Source organism: Eleutherodactylus coqui, chromosome 3, assembly GCF_035609145.1.
Source record: "Eleutherodactylus coqui strain aEleCoq1 chromosome 3, aEleCoq1.hap1, whole genome shotgun sequence".
NCBI lineage: Eukaryota > Metazoa > Chordata > Amphibia > Anura > Eleutherodactylidae > Eleutherodactylus > Eleutherodactylus coqui.
The window spans coordinates 195,561,149-195,582,975 of record NC_089839.1 but is presented as its reverse complement, the minus strand read 5'-3'; the positions used below and the strand labels follow the sequence as shown (position 1 = coordinate 195,582,975).

At 43.2% G+C, this 21,827-nt stretch overlaps 1 protein-coding gene across 1 annotated transcript in view; it reads right to left on the bottom strand.

Annotated features, from left to right (window-relative positions):
• Nucleotides 1-21,827, bottom strand: part of CPNE9 (copine family member 9) — a 271,252-nt gene that overhangs the window by 137,698 nt on the left and 111,727 nt on the right. The window contains exons 5-6 of the mRNA XM_066596738.1: nt 17,384-17,423; nt 7,060-7,136 (exon numbers count right to left, since the gene is read on the bottom strand). Of these exons, the coding sequence (XP_066452835.1) occupies nt 7,060-7,136; nt 17,384-17,423 (117 nt within the window). The remainder of the gene's footprint in view (nt 1-7,059; nt 7,137-17,383; nt 17,424-21,827) is intronic.

The window sequence follows — 21,827 nt, the reverse complement described above, 5'->3', positions numbered from 1 at the left end:
CCCTAAGGCAATGCATGTCCCAATAAAAGTGACCATTGTTATTGTCATTACCAATCAGAAAGGGGGTAATTATATTAATCAGTACCCAATAGATTATTCTGTTCACATGTTTTGCAAATACAGAGGTTAGAGGATTGCAAAAATTATAAATTTGACCAAAAACGACTGTTACAGTATCACCATGTGTTCTGAGTATGCTCTGCAACTTTTCGGTGTAACCACCAGGATGCAACTTTGAGTTGAGTTATCGTAATGGAATTCCTGCTGCTTTTTAATGCTGTAATGGAACTTGCACACAAACCTGTTTCAAGTTATAGAATCAGGACAAATTTAGATGTGTGGCACTTACAGTATAGTGGTCTGGGCCTGGCACTTATAGTATACGTACCAAAAACCTGTCAGGGCAGCTCTTTAAATGCTAGATCCACCATTTACAGCCCAAAAGCAAACCCCATGTAAATATCTATGTTTTTGCCACACAAGCTGCAAATTCAGCCTGCTGCAAAACCACATGGGAATAGAGGCATTCTTTGCTGTTGTCTTAATAAAATTTAATGAAAGCTATATGCAGTAGATCATCATCATAGCATACTAGAAATTACTAGGAAATTATAGTACCAGTGTTTCTGGTGGCCACACAGCTCTGCTACATGGTACATCCATTATGATCCTGACACATCACACAGACAGCTCTGCTACATCTATCCTGACCCCACACATTACACACACAGCACATCAAACACAGAGCTCTGCAACATCCGTCCTGACCCCACACAGCTCTGCTACATGGTACATCCATTATGATCCCCACACATCACACACACACAGCTCTACTACATGCATATTAAATCCCACACAAGACAAACATAGCTTGTCTCCTCCTACAGCAGTGACATCACCACAGGTTCTTTAGCTCACCAGATCTCTGTGGTGGAGGTATGTCAGTGTCTTCTGTCAAGACCGCTGAGTTGTGTCTGAGATAATAATGGCTTAGTTGTATTCTCATTTTGTTATTTTTGTCCTCCCTTTCCAAGAGCCCTAACTGTGTTGTTCGTTTGTTGGTCAGGATCTGTGTTTTATATATCCTACAGAACCTGTGATGACGTCACCAGGGGCGGAGCATGAAAAGAACCCATATACAGTACTTCCTACCAAACTGCAGAAGGGCTCCTACCACAGCAGTGATGTCCCCACAGGACCTTCAGCCCATCGAAACTCTGTGGTCGGGGCATGTCAGTGTCTTCTGTCAGGACTGGTGAGTTTTGTCTGAGATAATGTCTTAGTTATATTCTTAGGCCGCCTGCAGACGGGCGGAAATTCCGCGGCGGGATTTCCCGTGGAATTTCCGCCCCTGGAAGCTGCCATAGGATTGCGTTATCAAACGCAATCCTATGCAGATGGCCGCGATTTGGCCGCGCGAAATCTCGCGCAGCAAACAAACCGTGGCATGCTCTAGTGAGAGAGATCTCCCCCCCCCCCCGTTCCTCCCCGCTCTCCCCCGCTGCTCCCTTCCCCCTGCCGACACCCGAATCTTTTGAGACGAGCGGGCAGGTACTCGCATAAGGCACTACTCGCTCGAGTAGTTTGCCTTAGCGAGTACGCTCGCTCATCTCTATCAGCTACTACATCACTAAAGAAAGATCCTGCCACCTCAGCAAGCATGAAGAGAGAAAATGTGCATATACAGAAGCCATCAATGAGGATGAATGACCAAAATTATGTACGGTCCACACAACATTTGGATGACCTGCATCTCATATACTAGATAGCTGAACTGGAACACTCTAAGGACAAGCAGTACAGACTAAATAAGGGGCAAACTCACTTATGGACTGCCAATCCACCCACTCGCCCCTCTTCCTGCCATTTCTGCATGGTAGCTATGAATTGTTATGGCGGCTGGTCACAGTCCACTGCATCCCTTACTTCCTTCCTTCCTTAGCTACATCCCTTGTGTCTTATGTAACAGATGCTCCATCTACTGTTAGTTCCCTGGTCTCCATAGAGTGCACGCATGCGGCCAGCCTATCCCTTTAAGCGTACACACAGATTTTCCATTCTTGGCCAATCTGGGCTTCCCTCTAACTATTTTAGGCACTCTCTCCTACTAGCAGGTGTTCAGTTTGGTATGCAAAGGCATGCACTTGTTCTGATTGATTCCTGGTTTGACCCATGCTTGTCCTACCCAGCTTTCCTGTCCTTTCCTCTCCAGACCTCAGCTTGTTTTTGAACCACGATACCTCTGACTACTGCCTGCCCTGACCCATGGCCTGTTCTATCACCACATCTCTGCCTGTTTCTTCAGCACCACATGACAGTTACATGACAGTTACCCTAGCCAGGTTGCATTGGATGCCACAATGTGGAGACCACTGTTGGGGTAACAGCCGGAGGCTTCTTTCACAGGAGCATTTAATCACGGCTGTTTTGACGCAATAAACGATGGCCGAAAATCACGACCATCTGAAAGATTGGATTCCAATGCATTTGTTCAGATGGGGGCGTAAAATCGGCAAGCCGGAAAAGATACGCCGGCTGTTCCCATAGACTCCAATGGGAGCCTATGAGAGCTGTCAGAAAAGGGAAGAGGGAGGGAGTTTAGCAGCGTCTCGCGTTGCTAAAGTCCCTCCCCCTTGCCTTGCCTGCAGCTTCCATAAGCTGGGAAGGAGGGAATTTAGCATGGCAAGCGCTGCAAAAGTCCCTCCCCTTGCAGGCTTCTATGGGAGCTTCTACTGCCACTATCAGCTGGCAAGGAGAAGGGGAGAGACTCTAACAGCGCTAAGGTCTCTCTCTCCCCCCTGGCCCACAGAATTCCGGGCTGCGGTGTATATGCGAGACAGAAAACTGGAGATTTAGTCGCGACTTGGTCGTGGCTTCCTGCCATTTATGCGATTTACAGCCGTGATGCCGGCGCCCGAAAATCGTAAGGCCCATGTGAAAGAGGCCTGAGGGTCCTTGCAGCGAAGACCATATCCTGACTGGTGGGTTAATGGATGAATACCAAGCAACCTCTGTTTCTGCCCCTGGAATTAACCCCAAATCGCTTTGTGGCACAGTGGGTCCATACCCACAGTTCTGACAAATATACTTACATACTGTCATGTAATGAACCAATTTTCACATGTATAATAGATCTGAAGTTTTAGCAAAACACTTACATCATCAAAACACCAAGAAAAATGAATTTATTAGCATATGAAAAGAAATCGTCACTTTTGCAGAGTCATCTCTTCCGTGGATACAGAACAAACGTAGATTTTTCATAATTAGATTCATTTCAATTTAAATAGTGAAACTTACAACAAATCAGATTCACCTCCAGCTGGAGAAATTCACTTAGCGGCTAAAATTAACATTGCCAATGCAACAAGCATGAAACACTTTAGAAGTCTATCCTTTAATTATTCATTAATTGGAATCCGTCAGTTACCTAAGGGAGAATTAGACCTGTCATCGACTTTCAGATGAGCACTAAGGTACCCACACAGGCAAGATGTCAGCTGCTACCTCATGACTGGTCCCCGGAAACATTTGTCCACACACTAGGTCCTTAGCTCTGCTCTGCAGGAATGGCTCAACGTCTCTCCGCCATCTGTGCCCGTGGTTTTGTAAATGCACATAACACATTAATTATCAAAAACTACTGCCCTGAAATGCAAGTTGGCCAACGGTGCCGGTACATCCAGAGACATATATGGATTTGCTAATTTTTATGTACCATAGAAAAAATGTGCACTGTGCTAGTTGATGTTACCCCTTCCTCTATTTTTTTTTCTAAGAGACTCATGGAGAAGTCCCTGCTAAGCTGCGCATTACCCCCAAGGTCCCAAGGACAACATCTAGGCTTCCTCGTTGGTACTGGTGCAACTGGTATCCTCCAGATCTATATTGAGTAGACTCTTTTTATGTACCATAGCTAATAGCACTAATGTGCATTTCACTGGTTCATACTACCACTCTTGTCCATTCTCTTGTGAGAGACTAGCTCAGTGCACTCGAGTTTGCCACTAACATGGTGCTCATGAAGAGCAGAAGCCTTGAGCTAGTTCACACCACCTATGGAGAAGACCCAAGCTATATAGTTCTACATGGTTTCTACTATTACATTTTCCAGATCTAGACCTTTTGATCAGTACAAAAGAAATGAGGATATTGTAGGAAAATGGATGGAAACGCAGTACATGCAAGATTGATCAGGCATGGTTGGTGGAGAAAGCCAAGAAGACAGTAAATTACTTCAATGGGTTACTGTCTCTAATGCTCCACCGTTATGGTTTTTCTATAGAAGGAGTAAGGATCACAGTTAGTCAAGGCAGCTATGACATATTACAGAAGTGTGGAGTGAGGTATACCTACTAATGAAAAACAGAGACCGTTGCTGGGATATTGATTATTGGTCAGTGGGCTAGTCAAACGGGGTACAATGGTTTGGGTGTCAAAGGGCTCTTACAGTAGGCACAAACTGATTTTTAACTGAGGAACATCAAGACATATCTCTTAAGAAAACAAACGTACGCTACGCTCTGCCCAAACTCACATACTACAACCTTCATGTGCCACACATTCCCCTATATGTCCACAAAATCATTAATTACTTTCTTAGGGTATAATTATCAAGGCGGTCTGGCAAAATTTACCATAGTTCTATTTAATGGGAGTTATGGAAACATTGCTGGGCTGAAATGCTTGGCTACTTGCGTAGTTACTAGCCGGGTGGCCAGTAAATACAGCAGTGGATTCCCATCTTGGCTATGAAAAGCAGAGACGGCAATACCCCTTTTAGATATTTCTGTTACAGATTATAAGTGACTTTTAGGCTGGATTCACATGTTGCGGCCACATTGCAAAAAGCACTCTGCAGTTACAATGTGTGAATCCAGTCTAATACAAAAAGCTCATCACAATGGAACTCTTAATAAATCCATTTAACTCCTTCCCTACTTGAGTACCCAAGGATTTGATAACCATAGCTTCCTTTTCTAGAAACAGCACCCTTCTGTCCATAGGTCATGGCTAGTATTGCAGTTCAGCTCAATTGACCTGAATAAGACTGAGTTGCAGTACCACATGCAACCTGTGGACTGGTGTGGCACTGTTATTCTAGTCCGTGAATGAAAAAGACATTTTTGAGTTTGATTTTACTTCAAGAATCCCCCACCCCCGTACGAGTAGAAATATATCATCAGCTCTATAACAGCATTGCTGTTGTCATTAGTATAGTGAGAGACGAAATACAATTACAGTCCTAACATTATGCTACACAATGCGCCCAGTGCCTTTACCAGCGACTACAGGTTCACCCGATGATTCTGTTTGGTGGCCATAGTAACAGATGGAACAAAGACTGATTCAATTGCTTTGTCCTGAAACACTTCTTTATGACTATATCCGTCTCCCTGTTCTAAAATAATGTGTTTCTGCCCAATGCTATAATTATGCCATTGCAAACATTACTGCATCTGCTGCGATGATCCGTACTGATGCAGCACAGGTGTAGCAATCGTTTAATTTATTGCTCTAGCTCTAAATCTAAATTTTCTGGCCAAGGTATCGTAGGTTGTTGGCACCTCAACCCCCATCCCTACAACAGAGCATTTGGGGCACATGCCCTGCCAACCCCTTGCACCCATAGCTATGCCCATGTGGTGAAGCCATTAAGCAATGTCTTGCTTTTGTCTACACACACATTGTATAATGGACATGCTAGCATGATTAACAATGTTCTGCTGCAGTGTTGGGGGGTCTGTGTGCAAAACACCTTGTCCAGTGTTGTTGGAACCCCCACTTCCAGTCCGGTTCTGACATCAGGTCACTTGGTATGGCTCTTTTATTGCATTCGATGTCATAACAGGGGGCTGGTTGTTCATTTTAAAGGGAACCTGTCATGACCTTTGAGGACCTTAAACTACTTTAAGTGTAGAAATGAGGAATTAAGTGGTATTAAACAGAGCTTACCAGATTCCCCGTTCCCTCACCTTGAAGCCCTATAATGTAGTTTATGGGTATCAAAGGCTCCCTTTAATAACTAAGGTAGTCCCCTTCTCTGTGGAAGTGGAGGTTCTGCCATCACTGAGCTGGGTAAGTATCTCCGCTCCCTGGGCAAATACTTTAACCCATATCCAAACTGCAGTATACCTGAGAGTACCACACCCATCTATCTAGGGGCACCCCCAAAATAGTCAGAAGCACCCATTTAAAGGGATAATCCCAAAATTGACTTTTACCATCTATCCATGCGTGATAAAAGTCCGATCAGTAAGGGTCTCACCGCTGAGACTCCCACTGATCCCAAAAACAGGAGTACCGTGTCCCCAACTCCTCTCACTGTGGGCTTGCTACATGCCATACAGTGAGGATGACATTTAAATGGAGCGGTGGCCAAGTGGTGACTAAGCATGTGTGGTGCCACTCTATTCAAGGTGTCATGGGACTGCTGGTGATAGCTGAGCCCTGTACTCGGCTATTCCTGTCAGTCCCATTAAAATGAATGAAGAAGCACCGCGCATGCTCGACTACTGCTCCATTCAGTCTCCATGTCCCTGTGTGGGGTGCTGTGAGTCCACATTGAGGAGAAGAGGGGGACGCAGGACCTCATTCTAAGGATTGGTGAGGGCCTATTACCTATCCTATGGAGTAGGACTGCTGGCAAATATGCTAAGCTATAAGTAGGGCTATGGAGTTGGTAAGCAAATCTTCCAGCTCCAACTCTGACTTATAAAATGACTGATCTATGTTACTTAGGTATTAGAAATTTACTAAAGGGACAACATCAGACTTCACCTCTTATATAATAATTCATATTTTATTAATACATATTGTAAATTTTTACCAACTCCACCTAAAACAGACGGATTCCACCTGAAATTGATTCCTGATTCGACAGCCTTACTTTTAAGTAACTTCACTTTTCGTAAAGTAAGCCCTGTGAAATCAGTCAGAGTTGGGTACAGCAGTGACAACAAGGAGGGGAGGTCGATTTCAGCTTTATGAGTCTGGTTAATGTATTAGAAGCAAATCCAACAATATTACAAGTTTTGGTTGTGCTTTGTTGTTACTCACGTCAGAGGTTTCTCCAGTCGGCTCCTTGATGATCCAATGACTTCTCCAAGCGTGCAAAAAGACTGACCCAGGAAGTCCTGAAGAACAAGCAGAGCAGAAATACTAAAAACCTGGATATTCTACTAACTGTACCTGGATCTTCATGGTTTTACATTTTTAAGACTTGGCTGAATGTTTTGCTGATGGATAGAAAATGTGCAACTTTCAAGTTACCAAATGTGTATAGTATTGTATGGAGATGGCCAGTTCAAGTTATGAATGCCTTCATTTTGGATGTGCACTCCAAATGCATCTGTCCAAAGATGATTTTAAAAGGTTATGGACACATGGAGAGGGCAATTTTTCTTCCATTTAAATGCATGTACAGTGGGTATAAAAAGTCTACTCAACTTTGTAAAAATGCCAGGTTTTTGTCATGTTAAAAAAATCTGACAAAGATGAATCATTTCAGATTTATTTCCACCTTCGATGTGCCCCATTATCTGTACAATTTCATTGGAAAAGAAACTGAAGTCTTTTAGGGTGAAAAAAAACCCCAAAACTAAAATAATGTGGTTGTATAAATATACACACCGTAAAACTAATACTTTGCTGATGTACCCTTTGACTTTCTGACAGCATTCAGTCTTTTTGGGTAGGTGTCTATCAGCATGGCACATCTTGACTTGGCAATCTTTGCCAACTCTTACTTTCAAGGCGCCCCAAATCTGTCAGATTGCCGGGGCATCTTGTATGTGGGGCCATCTTTAGGTCAACCCACAGACCTTCAACGCGATTCAGGCCTGGGCTCTGGATGAAACATTCTAAAACTCTGATCTTTTTCTAGTGAAGCCATTCTCTTGGTGATTTGGAGGTGTACTTTGGGTCGTTGTCATGCTGAAAGGTGAAATTCCTCTTCTGCTTTTTTTGCAAAGGTCTGAAGGTTTTGTGCCAAAATGGACTGACATTTGGAATTGTTCATAATTCCCTCCACAGTGTGAGCACTCCTCCAGGTGAAATGGCGGCCAAAATTCTTTGCCCCGGCTGAGATACCCCGGAGTTAGACTCTAGAATGCCCTGAAGTGATAGTGAGATCCGCGAAGAGATATGCTAGTCTGGAGGACTGTTTTGCATCATGGCGGCAGTTGGGACCTGACTGTTCCGAGCCAGCAGCAGACCCAGAGGACAGTACCCCAGAGGACTCGGAAGTAAGAGCCTTCCTGCGTAAAAGTCCTTCAGTGTACTCATCCACTGGCATAGAAACACGGAGCACTAACCCTACCCTCACAGGATTCAGTACTGGATCTGAAGCTGAGGAGCCCATCTTTCACTATACCAAAGTGACATGGTGTTGAGAGACTCCCGTTTTTCTTTTTGGACTCTTTTTCAGAGACTGTGTTTCCCCTGTTATGCCCACAAGGACTAAAAAGTTTTTATATTCCTGTTGCATAGCTTTATAATGTATATTGTTTTTTAAACCTTTATTGCATAATTGCCTTACCAAATGTTTAATGCAATGTTTTCAAGTAATGTGCAGGAGTGTGACAGGAGTTTAAAATAAAAATTTGCATTTACACTGACTGTGTGTAAGTTTGCATGATAAATGTGGAAATGAGTTAGGAGGTTTGTATGCTACACAGCACTAATCCATTTAAGGTATGCCAGTGTCTGCCTGTTATCTTGTCTGTCTCAGGGGATACAGCCTCATTATCATTTTTAACTATTCAACTCAGCTGGGGGTATTGACCTTTAGCTACCACTCTTCACATAGTTTTTCAGGGTAAGTGAGGGTCATTCCACTTACTCCTTGTGCTTTAAACCTGCCAGTCGCCCTCTTCTATTCTTTCGTCTAGGTACAGTGATGTATTCACTTTTTGTCTTTTCTAGTCTTTGAAGAGAAGAATTATGTAGGTGCCCCATAGCAATGTTAGTGAATTCTGGATTCCATCCAGCCCAACAGTCTAGTCCAGTGGTTATGGCCATACCACTTTTCATACACGCTATCATGCATTAAGGCTTTTCACAGAAAGTGACGTCTTAGGTAGTCTGAGTATGCCAGGATGGGTAAGCTCTGAGTAGTAACCAGAGGGGGAGCAAGTGTTAAGGTTTCACCTGGCGCCCTCCATGACTGCGCAGATGGTTCTTCAAAATGATTGATGGGTAGAACACTGACACTAACCAACTCCACATATTTACTCTGTTTTGAAGAGGCGCCGGGGTTGGTTTGTTCTAAGTAGGGGAGACTGTAATGGCCCAGAGTTAACGGGGCCCCTCCATAATGTTGAAGGATTGTCTTGTGCGTGTGTGCATCTGTGATGTGTATTGCACTTCTGCAGCACTGAATGAGTTAATGTATGGGTTATGTTTGAGAAATGTATCTTGTTGTGTGTCATGTGATCATGTTTTATATATATGCATGCAAGGTGTAGTGCAAGGGTCTTCTTGCAAAAGTCAGTCTGCGAGTCAGTCTATGCAAGTGAGTTGTGGAAAGAGCTTCTGCTGAGTAGGAAAAACTGTGCCTTATGGAAAAACTGGATTAACCGCAGAGGACGGAACGGTGGCAACACAAGGACTTTAAGGTAAACCGCAGATTGGGTTTTCCCTGTGAAACTCCCCCAGCGGTAACTTGGTCGGGTCCCGTGCTACCCCCAGTGGAGGAGATAGTAGAGCCCTGTGACAAGGCTTTATCTAACCTGCTATCTCCTCGGCTGTGGGCCTGCTCCTCGGATGCTGTACATGGAAGGAGCTGGGATGACTGGGGGTGTGTACATAGTGCATAGAGGGGACTGGATGACTGGGGGAGTGTGCATAGTGCATGGAGAGGTCTGGGATAACTGGGGGTGTGTGAATAGTACATGGAGGGCTGGAATGACTGAGGATGTGTGCATAGTGCATGGAGGGGGGCTATAATGACTGGGGGAGTGTGCATAGTGCATGGAGAGGTCTGGGATAACTGGGGGTATGTGCATAGTGCATGGAGGGGGGCTGTAATGACTGGTGGTGTGTGCATAGTGCATGGAGGGGGCTAGGATGACTGTGGGGGTGAATAGTACATGGGGGGCTGTGATGACTGAGGTTGTGTGCATAATATATGGAGGGGGGTTGTGATGACTTGGGGTGTGTAAATAGTACATAAGGGGCTGTGATGACAGAGGGTGTGTGAACAGTACATGTGGGGCTGTGATGAGAGAGGGTGTGTTTTAGTACATGGGGGGCTGTGATGAGAGAAGGTGTGTGCATAGTGCATGGAGGGGCTAGGATGACTGTGGGGGTAAATAGTACATGGGGGCTGTGATGACTGAGGGAGTGTGCATAGTACATGGAGGGCTGGAATAACTGGGGATATGTGCATAGTACATTGGGTGGCTAGGGTAACTACAGAGAGTGGAACCCATCCTTCATGTGTATCTAACTAAAGTTCGTACCCCATTCTTTTACATAAATAGAAAGCAAGAAATAAAGCTCTTGAATCCAGTAACAGGGAACAAGGTAGAATGCAATGCATTTTGGCTTCAGAAAGATGCATCATAGCGCTGAAACGCGTTGCATTCTATCTTGTTCCCTGTAACTGGATTAAAGAACTTTTCTATTGATCACTGGATTCCTTCCTGATAGGTTTTCCATAAGGATGGGGTACTCTCAACCTGAGTCCATACCCCCTCCTCTTCATGTAAGTGACGTGAATATCAACTTCTTTCCTACCGACCCTTATGAGTGTAGCTCCATTTATACACCAATCTTTTTCAAAAGTGTGGTTTTTCTGCTGCTCTCCTACCTAGTGGATGCACTATGGGACCTAAGAAGTGTTGGTTTCTTATTGTACACCAGCACTGCCCCCAATGCCCTCCCCGCATGCACCAGGTTAGTCCTCCTCTTTCTCTTTTGACATAAAAGTATCGTCTGAGGCGCTGTCCTGCTCATTTTTGGCCATTCTTTTACATTAAGGCAATAATACACACAGCAATTACTTGATAAGTACTGATCAGAGCTGTCGCATTCAACTCTGATACTCAATATATATTTGGCCTCTCTCACACAGGCATTTTTTACAGTGTTTAGCGGGTGTTTAAAACGCCCACTAAAAACGCTGTACGGCGCCTATATTCATTTCAATGGGGTTTCAGATGAGTCTTTTAGCGAACCGTTTCTAACGTGCGCTAAACAAAGGCTGTATGTTCTATGTTCGTGCGTTCAGCCCGTTTTTGACGCACCGAATCACCCATTGCAATGCTGGGGTGCGTTAAAAATGCTGTTGACCGCGGTTGAAGACGCTGTTCTAAAATGCTGCAAAATTCTGCTTTTAAAAATGCGGTGCTTTTACAAACGCCTGTGTGGGAGTGGCCTAAGGAATTGCTGTGTATGAGATTCCCTTATGTAAAAAAAACAAAAAAACAGGTGTCTTGGTATTTTTAGTTTGTTTAGCAAAAAAAAAAAATCATAAAAATGAAGAGGTTGAAACAAAATTGAGATTTTAGTTTTTGGCCAACTTGTCCAGCCCTATTATTAAATGTTAAAAATTGAGCAAAATTAGAAAAAACATAAAAATGTAACCCAAACAATAGGCGATGTACTAGTGGCACATCCCCTTTAAATAAGGCGACCAGCTGCCATCCATTTTGAAGGTTATGCTTTGCATATAAACGAGAGGAGGAAAGTTCCCTTATTTAAATAGCCGAGCAGTCAGCTGAGAACAATTAGTTTTAACATGAATAATCTTTGCCAGTTGCAGACAGGCCAGAAATAGAAAACCTAAAATTACAGCTAATGCAAATAAATTTGCGCAGGCTGTGATGTTTCAAAGATCCTGATTTACTCTGAATCACTGAGCGGCTTCAGCGCTTCCTAGCATGAAAACATTTTGTTTCCCCGAGTCAGGAGGCTGCAGCGAGCGGCGGCTGGAGGGCCGGGTGGTGGGCGGTTACCCTGCTGATTTTGATGAATAGGTCTGATTTTTTATTTTCAAATAAACATTAAATGCGCTGGAGAAAGCAACTTGTTAACGAGATAAAGAAGTGTAAAAGTGGGCGGGGTTATGCAAATATCGATTTCAGTTTCTTCTCTGTCAAATTAAGAGTTATTAGCTGCAGGCAAAAAAAATAACCTTTTATTCTGTGAGTGGGCGTCTTGCTGGAACAAGGTTCCCCCAAGGACTCCCGGGGATAGAAATTGAGATTATAATACACTGTAATACTCTAGGGCAGATGGAACTGCATCTATATTTTACAAAAATCTTGTGCTCTGTTTAACCCCTTCCTGCTGCAGCCCATTCTGTTGTTTCTTTTTTGTTTTTTCCTCCTGACTTTCCAAAAAGCTCAAGGCCAGCTTCAGAGGTCATATTTGCGTGTACATTGATTTAGATGGGTTTATTCACATTTCCGTATTTTGCACACACATTTTTGTCGCGCCCCCCCAAAAAACATGCTCTATTTTTCAACACATTCGGGCACCGAAGGTCCACATAGAAGTCAACGAGGGGTGTGCAAATGCATGCGCAATACGCAAGTAGATGCGTGAAATACTGTGGATTTTCCCCGGTAAAAGAACACATCTGGAACTAATTAGCCATTTCAATCAGTTTGGCTTTGTTTGCTGCAACAAATGAACATGCTATGCGGGGGGCAAAAAGTATAGTAAAATGCGACGATGCATGCACAAAAAAGCATAGTTCATTTGGCGAATGCAGCACTCAGGCGCGCGCGAATATGCTTGCACTCATGTTAAGGCGGCCAAGGGCCGGAGTCACATGGCCTTATTTGCGCACCTTTTTGAGCCTGCGTAAATGAACATGATTTGCTAGCACAAAAAATACAGTAAAAAATGCACTTGCATGCGCAAATATGCAACGCCCATTCCAAAGAAACGCAGCGCATACACTTGTGTGATCTGGCCATAGCGTATGTGCATTTAGGTGCACATTTGTGCCACGTTTTTGTGGATTAGATGTTGGTCTTTTGAGTACAATTACAGTTGAGCGAACATACTCTGCCGAGCTTGATGCTCGTTCGAGTATTAGCGTACTCGATGGTGCTCGTTACTCGAACGAGCATCAAGGCGTATTCGACCCCGCCCCAGTTTTTGGCCCTTCCCCGCTGCAAATTTTTTGTCTGCCAGGCGGGGGTGGGGGAGAGAGAGAGACCTAGGGGAAAAAAAAGCTTGGCATCCGGCGTCCCACATACAAAAATGCTCAAGTCTCCTATTGTAGTCAATGGGCTTCGTTGCTCGAGTAGAGCTCTCGAATTTTACGAAAAGCTCGACTCGAATAACGCGGACCCGAGCATTTGGGCGCTCGCTCATCTCTAAGTACGATACCTGCAGCCATGGCCCCGTACATTGAAATGACTAATTGGCCTAATTACTTGCATATGTTCTATTTCCCTGCACACATATTTGTTTGCGCAATGGAATTGCACACACAAATATATGCATGTAAACGAAACTATTAACATCAATGGCTTCTATTCACTGTGTATTGCGCATGTAAAGACGCATATATGAATCCGGCCCAACTCTTTTTTTCTCTCTGATGACATAGTTAGGCGAGAGCTTGTTTTTTGTGGGCCGAGTTGTATTCCTCAATGGTACCATTTAATGGACGAATTGCAAAAGCTTTAAAAATTTCTTAGTGGAGCAAAATGGAAAAAAGCACTTTTGCCTCATCCAAGTGCTGAAGTCAGCGATCTTAGGTAAGCCCATTTAGTGGGGTTGTCAGAATAACAAACAAAACTATGCTCACCTCTCTTCTCTCCTGGTGAAAGAGTGTACTGGCTTCTGCCGCAATCCCGGTCTCTGCCAACAGCGGAAGTCAGGTGACTGCTGCACCCAATCACAGGCCACAGGGTAACCATCCATTCTACTGGCATCAGCACTCACATCCTGGGCGCCATGATGCTCAGAGTTTGATTGTATTTCAGACTCTGATTGGCTGCAGTGATCATCTTAGTTCTGCTGTTAGCAGAGAGAAGAGAGGGCAACATTGTTTCTTTTGGTATGTTGACTCATGGCCAGTATTTTTTTTTTCACATTTTTTAACTGGGACTACCCCTTTAAATAAATGGAATAGTGGTGCGTTACCACTTCTTTTCATGAGACAACCCATTTAAAAGGTGCCTCCAGTGTTGCTGGCGTCTTTGTCTCCTGCCATTAATTTAGATCTAATAGCGAAAGATGCAGCCAAGGGATTATTGGTATCATTGCCAAGGCAACCATGTGACACCCAAAGCCTCTCATCCAAATTTCCTGCCTTGGATAGAGATATGATTTTTGACCACACACTGGCTGAGCCTGCCTGGTGTTTGGAAGTAGCTTATGGAATCCAACATGCCCAATCCTTCTTCCCCTCAACATCTGCCAATGGTAGAGAGTCAAAATACCCCCATACACTTTAGATAATCAGTCAATCCTGCCAGGTTTTGAATGTTCTAAGTAAACAAATATCTATTGACTAAAGAGCACTCTATCAAATTGTTGCTAATAGCCACAAACGGTTGGAGCATGCTGGGAGTTCTAGTTTTGTAACAGTTGGAAAGACACAGGCGACTGATTAAAAGTGCCCCAAGTGACTGGTTGTATAACATTGAATTTTTTATGGAAGTGACTACCAGTGGCGTGCTATCATTGGTGGTAGACCATGCAACTGCTATGGAGCCGGTGGGGCAGGATGGCCCAGAGACAAAAACCTCACCTTCCATCTCACCCAATGATTTGCTGGGCTCACTTAACTTACACTGCTGCTGAATGCTACATATGTTCATGTAGTGCATAACCCCTCCTCTTGTCTTCTGCTCTCAGTTTTGAGAGCAGGAGTTGGGTATGAGTGGGCTATGCACTACATGGAACCATGCGGTGTTGAAGGAAATTCTTCTGCTTAATGGGGGACAAAGAGTTGTCGGTATAATTTTGAGGGGCACACATGGAGCATTATTATTTTGTGGGACCACAGAGGGGGAAATATTAATATGTGGAGCCACAAACGGGGAGCTATAACTTTGAGGGGCACAGATAGGGCACTATTAAATTTGTGAGGCCACAGATTGGGCACAATTAATTTTAGGGACACAGAAGGAGCACTATTAACTTGTGGGGCCACAGAGAAAGCACTATTACTATTAGGGGCACTGAGAGTGGCATCTGGGGTAACAACAAGCAGAGAGTGTGCAGAGATGAGTTATGACTGGAATAAGTCTTCATGGTGGGCTGGACCCAGATAGAGGAAAAAAACGATGACTCCAATCAGAGGAGATATCACCTGTGATCACTGGAGGCAACTGCACTGTAATCACTATTACTGGGTAGCGTTGATATCTGATTATTTTAAGGTGACTGAATTATTAGAGGTATACTATAGCAGAGCCACTGTATCTGAGCCTGACGTGTTATAACGCTTGGTGGGGGGCAAGGCAATTGTGAGTTGTGCTCTGAAGCCTAATGAGTTTTGTGTATAAAGTGTTGTTGCATATTTTGAAATGACTCCCATCTTACGCCGATAAAGTGTCCATTAATTAGCCCCCTATTATCTCCCCACAACTTATTGATTCATCGTGGTTTATTAGCTGGGACGGTGAGCACTATTCATTTCAGTTAGTGTATTCTCCAGCTAATCATCCCTTATTACAGCTGAAGCAGGATCTGGACTTGTTACATTCCCTGTGCACAGCTATATATAGCCAGCAATCATTATGGAATAGCCCTCTCTCCACACAACGTGTATTGCATCTTCGGTTTTCTATGCCAAACACCCCCACCCGCTATTCCCAGCAGAAAACAAGAAATGTCCTTGAAAGCCTTGAAGGTGTTTCCGGAACAAGTTTGCTCATATAATACATGAGTCTACTTTCCAGCGGTAACAGTTATATGTTTGGAGAAAGCAAAAGAAGACAATACAATTATATGATATATTGTGATATAGTGTTACTGGGCAGTGTGATTATTTCTGTATTGTATATGGTATTCAAATAGGTTTCCTCTAATTTATCATTATGATAGATAGATAGATAGATATGAGATAGATAGATAGATGTAAGATAGATAGATATGAGATAGATAGGTAGATAGGTAGATAGATAGATATGAGATAGATAGATAGATAGATAGACAGGAGATAGATAGATAGATTTTAGATAGGAGATAGATAGATAGATAGATTTTAGATAGATAGATATGAGATAGATAGATAGATAGATATGAGATAGATAGATAGATAGATAGATATGAGATACATAAATTTTAGATAGATAGATAGATATGACATAGATAGATAGATATGAGATAAGCCTCTTTCACACCATGCGTAAATTCTGCTTGTCCTAGCTTTTGCTGGAATACGCTGGCCATTCACATAGACTCCTATGGGAGCCGTCATAAAAGGAAAGGGGTAGGAAGTTGAGCTGCAGCTCACGTTACTAAAGTCTCTCCCCTTGCCGGCAGCTCCCATAGGCTGGAAAGGGAGGGAATTTAGCATGGCAAGCACTGCTAAAGTCCCTTCCCATCCGCTTGCCAGGGGTGAGAAAATGTGAGATTTAGCTGAGACTTGGTCACGGCTTTCTCCCGTTCATGCGATTTTCAACCGCGATGTGGGTGGCCGATAATCGCAACCCCCGTGTGAAAGAGGCCATAGATAGATAGCTAGATAGATAAATATGAGATAGATAGATAGATAGATAGATAGATAGATAGATAGATAGATAGATAGATAGATAGGAGATAGACATGGGATAGAGAGATAGACATGTGATAGATACAGATAGATATATGAGAGAGAGAGAAAGAGAGAGATAGATATGAGATAGATAGATAGATAGATAGATATGAGATAGATAGATAGATATGAGATAGATAGATAGATATGAGATAGATAGATATGAGGTAGATAGATAGATATGAGATAGATAGATATGAGATAGATAGATAGATAGATAGATAGATAGATAGATAGATAGATAGATAGATAGATGGATATTTAATGAAATCATCGTTTTGGACTTGCCAGCACAAGGATTCAGGCACCAGGTAGTTAATACATATACCCCGTTATTCTTATAAATTCAGTACTAGTCAGAAGATGTAATAAAAGAGAAATGTACCTTCTGTAGTTCCAATTTAAGTGATGCAAAGAAAGAAATGGTGATAAGAGAGATTACCGGTCAGAATAAAGTCTGCGCACACATCAGTATATCTGTGTAAATCAGTCCACTCTACATCTGTACATCATTACATATGCATGCAGCAGTATTTAGCTGTATATGTGGCTCATGTTCAGCATGCCAGGGTGGAGGGTGACAGCTGCACATTATGAAATGATGGACGACTAAGCAAAAAACCTAATTAGCAGTAATGACTGAATACTCACGTGTTTTGATATATTGCAGCTTCGGGAGTCCACGTTGAACCTAAAGATAAACAACATGTATAGTGAGATTTCATGAATCCACCTTTTATGGAGTTAATAATATGTAATAGTTGACAATTTTCCAGTTATCGCATGAGTCACTAAGCCCTTACAACAGGCTAATATTTTTCGACGTGTAGTGTGTACAGGTCATAGATCACGCTAGCTACACTCTCTTCAGGTAGTTGGAGTCAATTTCGGACTTTTTAACACCACTAACAAGTAATGGGGACAACTCAGCTCCTCCTCTCTCCTCCCTCTCCCTGCACAGCAACCTCGGCACTTATCACAGAGCATGCCCACAGCACTCTCCCATAAGCCAATTAGATCTCTTGTGTGAGGTTGTATAGGTTTACACTGACTATGATGGTACTGTCAGATGATGGTGACATGGAAGTACACTGAAAGGTCACTTCATTAGACATCCATGTAGTAGCGCTTTAGACCTCCTTTGGCTTTGGCAGGAAGGGGTCATCAATTCATGCTGCTAGTGCCAAATTCTGACCTCCCATCAGCACGGTGAAACAAACATCTGGAGTCATCTGACCAGGTGATGTTTTTCCACTGCTTAGCGAATCAATTTTTGCGCTCTTTTGCCCCTTGATCTCTCATCTTTCTGTTAGACACAATGGCGCTAGAACTGGTCATCTGCGGTTATAGCCCATCCGTGCTAAGGAACAATGAGTTGTGCATTCAGACACTTTAACTGGAGCCCCTGTGTTGTATTTGGTTGCTCTTGACTGTGCAGTGCCTGTTCTTCAAAATGATTCCTGACATCCTCCTCTGACCCCTTTCGTTGGATGCTTTCCCTTGATCACGCCATTCTCTGTATACTCTCCACACCGCTCCAATAGAAAAACCCACACGGTTGGCAGTGACATCCCGGCCCCGGTTAGTCTAGCACCGATGACCAGGCCTCGTTAGAAGTCACTCAGATCACTAGATTATCCCATGTAATGTGGATTCACACTAAAAAACTGATCCACGGAAAACTTGTCACGTGATTTTATGCTGCACTCCGGGGTCACGGGGAGAATTTTCAAACAGGGAAGCGCCAATTGTTAGAGAGTCGAGAGCTGTAAAGAAAGGGGCCATACATTGTATATTTGCTGCATCTGATACAGTATTTCTATGTTGGCTTTGTAGTGTTTATGAGTATGGCAGTATATTGTACATGTGGTGGTAAGTAAGTCTATGCAGATACACTAGTTGCGAGATATAGGGATCTATATAGGTATGCTGGTGATATAGTCGGTATGTGGTAGTATATAAGTCTATATGTCAGTATTTTAGCCGTGTTATATTAGCCTCTATGGCGCTATAATGGTGATTTAGCAGTATATGAAGCTATATTGTCAGTAGTGTTGTATACATGGCATTCTGGTAGTGGGTGTTGTACAGGGCAGGCTGCATAAAAGCAACCCGGCACCACACTTTTAGGACTCATTCACACGAGCATATTTGTGCAGCGTATTACATGCGCAAATTTTGCACGCGTACTAAGCAGTGAATAGAGCGCACTGATTTCAATGGATTCATTCACATGAGCGTATTTTTTCCTGCGATGTGCGATTGCATGAAAAATACACAGCGAAACCTATTTTCGTGTGCATTTGCACACCACAAGAGCCCATTGAAATTAATGGGTGTGTGTAAATGCGCAAGACATAAGGTGCATTTAGACACAAAGATGATCCCTCAAAAGATGGCTTTTGAGCGATCATTTTGCATAATCTACTAATTGGTACTAATGCCTATTAGTACCAATTAGTAGCTCTTGAGCTGCCAGAAGCCTAATTTGTTCAGAGGACCGCTCGCTGTTCTCGGAATAAATTCCTTTGATCTGACTGCGGGACTGACAGCTGAGACAATGCAATCAGCTGTTATCAGCGGTCCCCGAGCAGAGCACTGCCTGCTGTCCTGCTTATTAGCTGTTCTGCTGAACGAGGGATTTCAAGCTGAACCATCGTTTGGCAGAAAACTGAACGATGGGCACATTTACACGCACCAATTATCAATCAAAAGATGGCTTTTGAGCGATAATCGTTGTGTCTAAATGGGCCTATAGAAAAAAGGCCTCATTCATTTTTCGGGCATTTTCATGGCAGAACAGCGGCGCATCACTTAGTGGATGCAGGGATCCTCCAGCGTGGCTTTCACAGCCGCGGTAGAGTATCACAGAGTTTCACCCATTGTTTTTGATGGGGTTGGCGCTGCGATGTGAGAGCATGCAGCAAGATATAACATACCACGATTTTTTCCCGCATAGCATTAAATTGCGCTGTGATGCATGAAAAAATTGAGCATGGTTCATATTTGTGCGTCTTGCAACGCACAAATCTCGCACGATTTTCTCAGCCATGTGAAACCGGCCTAAGGATGACCTCAAACGGACATTTTTGCACATGTTTTTGAGCACTCAAAATACACGTGTGCCGTACTCCGAGAATAGAAGCCATTGATGTCAGTCGGTTCGCTCGCATAAATGACTTTTGTCCACATAAAAAGGAAAAAAAAGGACCTGCTCCATTTTCCTGCGTATTTGGGATGAAATACCCCAAGAAAGTGTATGGGAGGTGCGCAAATACGTGTACAATACGCAACGGGATGCACAATATGCTGTGCAAACCTTCTGGGGAAAGCGCACACCAGAACCTCGTTAGGCTTTATAGGCATTTAAGTCATGTGACCATGCTGTGCCTGCACAAATACGTACAGTAAAGTACACAGCCACACAGCAAACAAGCCTCAATCACTGCGAAAATACGCTACGCTGAGGCGTTGGTGTGTGTTGTTGCGCATATATGTGTGTGAAGGAGCCCTAAGCGATTTCAAGTCACACAATCACGCGGCGTATTTATTTACACAACTGAAATGTGCTTACGCCCGTGTGAACAAGCCTTTGTAAAAGTTGTCTAAACGAAAATCTGTCTATGTTCCCCGTAGCAACCAATCACAGCACAGCTTTTATTTTACCTCAAAAGTATAAGGAATGAAAGCTGCGCTGTGATTGGTTGCTTTGGACAATAAAGACGGAGTGTGGTGCCGATCTACTTTTCCGTGGCCCACCCTGTACTATATGGAGGTTTAGTAATGTGGGTGATTATGCTGCATTACATCTATTAAATATTTATACGACTGGTTTACATTATTCGTCATCCTCTCCCCTGTTGCTTGTGGCGTATTTGCTCTTTGCATTACTTATATGTGTGTTTTTCATACATTTCTCGGCCATTTAAAATAAATTATTAATTAAATAAGAACCCTTCTCCATCTCCAGCACACAAGTGTCCTCCGGCAAAACCGCCACATTACTCGTCCTTCCCAAGTATCCTGCGAGAGTCATCCGGGTGATCCCAGCAACAAGAACAGCCTCTCTAATCTATTATGGGCTGACTACAATCCTTCCCCCCGGTGTGGGATCCTCATGTTTATCGAGCTGACAGAGCGGCTTAATTAAATGGAATAATGAGATATCTTTAAATTACTGAGATCTTGCTGAGATTTCTCCTTCCCAGTTCACTGAGAAACAATTAGACACCCAACATTTCTTCTAAGGGGGCAATTTGCAAATTCCTTGGCTTCTATATGAGTCAAGAACTGTTGTGAATCACTAACGTCACGGCTCTGCCTGTGAGCGCTGCTCCCGCTCTGCCAGGCACACACTGATCATTTCTTCTCATTTTTAATGAATTATTTCCTGTTTCGTTAAAAATTGAAACGATTGCCCAAGATTGTAAAAGAGGGGGCAACTATAATTTTTGCTGTATTATTATACTTAGCTTAGTTCTGGGGCTGTATTTATTTTTTTAGCCTAATTATGAAGGTGTATCTGTATACTAAGGTTGATTTGTGCTGCATTTATGTTATGAGCTTGGTTCTGGTGCTGTATTTGTTATGAGCTTGGTTCTGGTGCTATGTTCATGTATGAGCTTGGTTGTGGTGCTGTATTTATGTTATGAGCTTTATTTTAGTCTTAAATCTATGTACTGAGTTTGGATCACGTGCGTTTTTCGTTCTGAGTTTGGTTCTAGTGCTGTATTTATGTATTGGTTATTGGTCCTGGTGCTGCATTTATATACTGAGCTTGGTTCTGGTGCTGTATTTATGTTATGAACTTGGTTCTGGTCTTGTACTGAGCTTGGTTCTGGTGCCGTGTTCATGTATAAACTTGGTTGTGGTGCTGTATTTATCTTATGAGCTTGATTCTAGTCTTGTACTGAGCTTGGTTGTGGTGCTCTGTTCATGTATGAGCTTGGTTGTGGTTCTGTTTTTTTGTTCTGAGCTTGGTTCTGGAACCATATTTATTCACTGAGCTTGGTTCTGGTGTGATTATGCTGCTACTTTGCTTCCTTCTGCCAAGTACAATACAGGCACACTGTCTATTTTTATAATTAAGCACAGT